Source organism: Squalius cephalus (genome assembly GCF_949319135.1).
Source record: "Squalius cephalus genome assembly, chromosome: 21".
Taxonomy (NCBI): domain Eukaryota; kingdom Metazoa; phylum Chordata; class Actinopteri; order Cypriniformes; family Leuciscidae; genus Squalius; species Squalius cephalus.
The window spans coordinates 13,158,467-13,162,457 of record NC_137142.1 but is presented as its reverse complement, the minus strand read 5'-3'; the positions used below and the strand labels follow the sequence as shown (position 1 = coordinate 13,162,457).

Sequence of the window (3,991 nt, the reverse complement as noted above, 5' to 3'; positions counted from 1 at the left end):
GTATTGTAATATTTACAAATAACAGGATACAGTATATTGAATTACAATATTAAATTGTAATTCTGTCCTGTGAAATTACAGGAAATTCCTGGCAACTGAGTTGCAGTAAATATACAGTAAATTGAAATAAAATACAGCATTTTACTGTAATAATGCTACTATAATCACAGTACAACTGCTGTATAAATACAGTACTTTATTGTAAAAGTAAACAGTAATAATCCTGTATATTACTTGCTGTAAATTTACTGCAATTAGTTGCCAGGAATTTCCTGTAAAATTACAATAAATTTTTAACAGTGTGGATTTAATTTAGGCATTGGATTTAAACAGTCAACACATAAGACAGTGCGCTATACAGTGTATTTTTCAAGTGATGTAAATAAACAAGAACTTTAATCAGTGACAAATGCTAACAGAAAAAACTAGTTCTCCTATTTCAAAGCATTTTAGTAGCCTCTTTAAACACTTAAAAATGCATGATGCCTTTGCATTAGATAACAAATATCACACCAAATTAATATTAAATGGCATTCAGTCATGCAAAGCAATTAATTAATGGAAGATTGTTAGGTTTTAAATTAGGCTATACAATTAAAAAGTCACTTGGACACTTTCTGACTTTGTCAAGTGTTAGTGGAGTATGTGCATCCACTAAATCTGTTTTCAGATGCCACTTTTCTGGTTTGATTTGTCATCTAAAGTAATTAAACTAATAGATTTTAAGTGTGCACTGTATAACATGACAGTTATGACAACAAATGAGAGAAAGTCCATTTAGTGAATTGTCTTTGCTTTGGCTTAATGTCGTTATTGAAATGATTGAAAATCACATTCCTCTTTTGGTTTCATGGCCATTCTACAGTTTATTATGTTTTCTGCCTTTATAATCCTGCTGGAGGATTAGCATTGTTTGCTGTGTTCTCTTCTGCATAAATGCACTTTGGCTGTTCGTGTCTCCACAGTCACTTTCTAGCTTTGATAAATCAGTACATGCCACCACTTAAATTGTTTCCTGAGATCCACGGCTGGAAGCAGAACATGTAAGGATAGCACGGGAATGACTGGTATAAGGGAGGAACAGAGGGACTGGGAAGCTCCTCTGCGTTATATTGCCTCTGGTCGTCTCTCACCAGTACTTTCACTGCCACTCTCTTTGCTAGGGCTGTTGTGGGAGTCGTTGCGAGCTCGGCTGCCATTTGTCGCCGTTTAGTTTTGTATCTCCTGTTCTGGAACCAGATCTTCACCTGTGTCTCGGTCAGTTTGAGCGCTCCTGCCAGGTCGGCCCGCTCTGGGCCAGACAGGTATCGCTGCAGGTTAAAGCGCCGCTCCAGCTCGTACACCTGTGCATGAGAAAACGCTGCCCGGGACCTTTTCTTGCTCGATTTGGAGTGGTTTTCTTCAAAGCTGCAGCTCTGTGGTTTCTGTTGGTCCATGTTGTGATCTGTATAGATGGACAGAAACAGGTTTAGGCTCTGTTCTTGCTGTAGACCATGTGATGAATTAAAAAATAGTCCTACAATTGACCAGTGACCATTTAAGAACTTAATAGGACTAACATAATGTGGACTGGTGTGTATTTGAGGAGATTTTTACTGTAAAACAATGAGAATTTCTTTTAGAGGAGACCAGGGAGTGTTCTTTGTTTCAACTTCTGTTATGTGTCTTAAATGTTGATGTATTAAATATATAAACTGTGTAAATTAATGTAAAATACAAAACTTTCTGTTTTTTTTAGCCCAACTACATTAAAACATGGGTATTATAAATCTTGTGATTTAATTTATTGTGTTTTTATTATGATTTCTTATCCTCCCATTTCATTTTAAACACTTTAATTCAAAATGGTCACAATGTTTTTTGTAACTTTAAACAGAAAATAAAATTGGAAACAAATACATACATAAAACATAGGCTAACAATTAAAAATCATAACTAAAAGAGTAGTTTGTGCTGGTATCAATATTTCTTGTTTTGTTTTAAATTGTGTTTGCAAATTAAACAGGAGAATCTGCTAAAGTTGGTGATACCAGTTTTATCCTTTAATGTTGACAAAAAAAGCATGAATCTATTTATATTTCTCTTTGTAAAAACAGATAAAAAAAACGATTTAAGGCATAATTTCATGTCTGTCTTATAGTTAGATTTGTGATCATGGATGACAGAACTGGTATCATGTGAATTAGCAGTTTCTTTTATTTATTTATTTGTTTCTATTGAACCCATAAATATTAAACAAAAATAAGACAGTGTATATACTATATATTTGCCACAGCTCACGCTCTTTTTAGGCGTAAAGAGAGGTTAGAATTAGAATTGTATGCAATATCTGCATTTTTTATATATGTGTGCCGTTTTGAATTAAAATGTTGAAACTGGAATTGAGTGATGCGTGTTATTTTTTATTTTTTTATATCACAATAAATTAATTCATGAAGCGTAAAATGTCAGGTACTGGCAACAGCACTCTTTGCATTGACGTTAATGCACATATTTCATGCATATTCCTATGGTTTTTTTCTAAAATTTAGCAGACAAATATTATAGCCTACATTATATTTTGTACGTATAGTGAAAAAAAAAAAAAAAACGAATTACAATTTTGAAATCAAATGTTTTACAACGCTGTCCACTCCCCGTATAGGCTATAATACAACATATATGCTATAGGCTACGTGAAGTTCTTTTAATTTCTCACCGTGTCGTCTTTCTAGTGAGTTGTCTTCTCCTCCTGTTGACTCTTCCTCGCATGAATGTTGGTCAGAGGATGATGAGTCCAGCACGAGCACACAGGAAGAGATGCGCCTTTGCGCGCTCTCAGCTCCAGCGTTCCCGGCCGGCAGAGATGAGCTGGAACAATCCCGCGCTTCTGCGTATTCCTCATCAAGACTGCAATGTTTCTCGCAATCAAGTCCTCGGTTTAATATGTTGTGAATGGAAAAGGAGTTGCGGTTATTCGCCATTTAAAACATTTACATAAACTGCTCGTCAATTTCCAATGACCTGCAGTTTTTGCGCTTCTATCTGGGAAGCTCTTGCGTTTTCATGGCGATGGATTAGTCCACGGTATAATGGGATTCCTCTTTGCATGTCATTTAATTGTTGCAAAACTTCTTCTGACCCAATCAACAAGCAAAGTGTCAGAAAATGTCATGTGCGCATCAGTCCCCTCTGTTCTCTTTCCAGACGCGGTGCCAATGGGCTTTCTGGAGCGCTTCGCTCCTCCCTCTGAAATAGACGTGTAGAAGTAGAAAACCTATCGAAATCGGTTTATTGCCACATGCTCTTACAGGCTTTGTTAGTTTGTTTGGACATTTTTGTGTTTCGATGACAAAGAAGGATGTTCGAGTGTATAAAAAGGATAAATGTGTTTTAGATTGATTTTAAAACACAAGTGTTGTAGGCTAGGCTATATGTGACCCTGGATCACAAAACCAGTCAGAAGTCGCACGGGTATTTTGTGGCAATAGCCAACAATACATTAAATGGGTCAAAATGATCGATATTTCTTTTATGCCAAAACTCATTAGGATATTAAGTAAAGATCATGTTCCATGAAGATATTTTGTAAATTTCCGACCGTAAATATATAAAACATTTATTTTTGTGAGTGAATGCAGCACAATCGCGAACATAAATGGACAACTTTAAAGGAGATTTCTCAATGTTTCGATTTTTCTGCAACCTCAGATTCCAGATGTTCAGATTGTTGTATCTCGGCCAAATATTGTCCTATCCTAACAAACCATACATCAATGGAAAGCTTAGCCGATGTATTCAGCTTTCAGACGATGCATAGGCTATACAGCTCAATTTAAAAAAATGATGCATTCTAGTAGCCTATTTATAGTACGTTTTTGAAAAACATTTCAAAAAAACATTTATAACATTTTCTAAAAAAAAAAAAAAACTCTCAAGTGGTTACAAACAGCCATTAAAATATTCTGGAATTTCACAGGATTTTTATGTTTGAACAATTAATGAATGAATG

At 35.2% G+C, this 3,991-nt stretch overlaps 1 protein-coding gene across 1 annotated transcript; it reads right to left on the bottom strand.

Moving 5' to 3' along the window:
* Nucleotides 1-350: 350 nt before the first annotated feature.
* Nucleotides 351-3,135, bottom strand: nkx3.3 (NK3 homeobox 3). Its single transcript, XM_079856181.1, has 2 exons — nucleotides 2,699-3,135; nucleotides 351-1,444 (listed from the first exon to the last, which is right to left on the bottom strand). Exons 1-2 carry the CDS (start codon nucleotides 2,961-2,963, stop codon nucleotides 987-989), a joined length of 723 nt encoding a protein of 240 aa, XP_079712307.1. The 5' UTR covers nucleotides 2,964-3,135; the 3' UTR covers nucleotides 351-986.
* Between the last annotated feature and the right edge of the window lie 856 nt (nucleotides 3,136-3,991).

What these genes read in the sequence shown, in the direction of transcription:
- nkx3.3 (XM_079856181.1), bottom strand. Translation starts at nt 2,963, where the DNA reads ATGGCGAATAACCGCAACTCCTTTTCCATTCACAACATATTAAACCGA. An exon ending in CTCACTAGAAAGACGACACG is followed by an intron (nt 1,445 to 2,698) that starts GTGAGAAATTAA and finishes CCATCTATACAG; the next exon opens with ATCACAACATGGACCAACAG.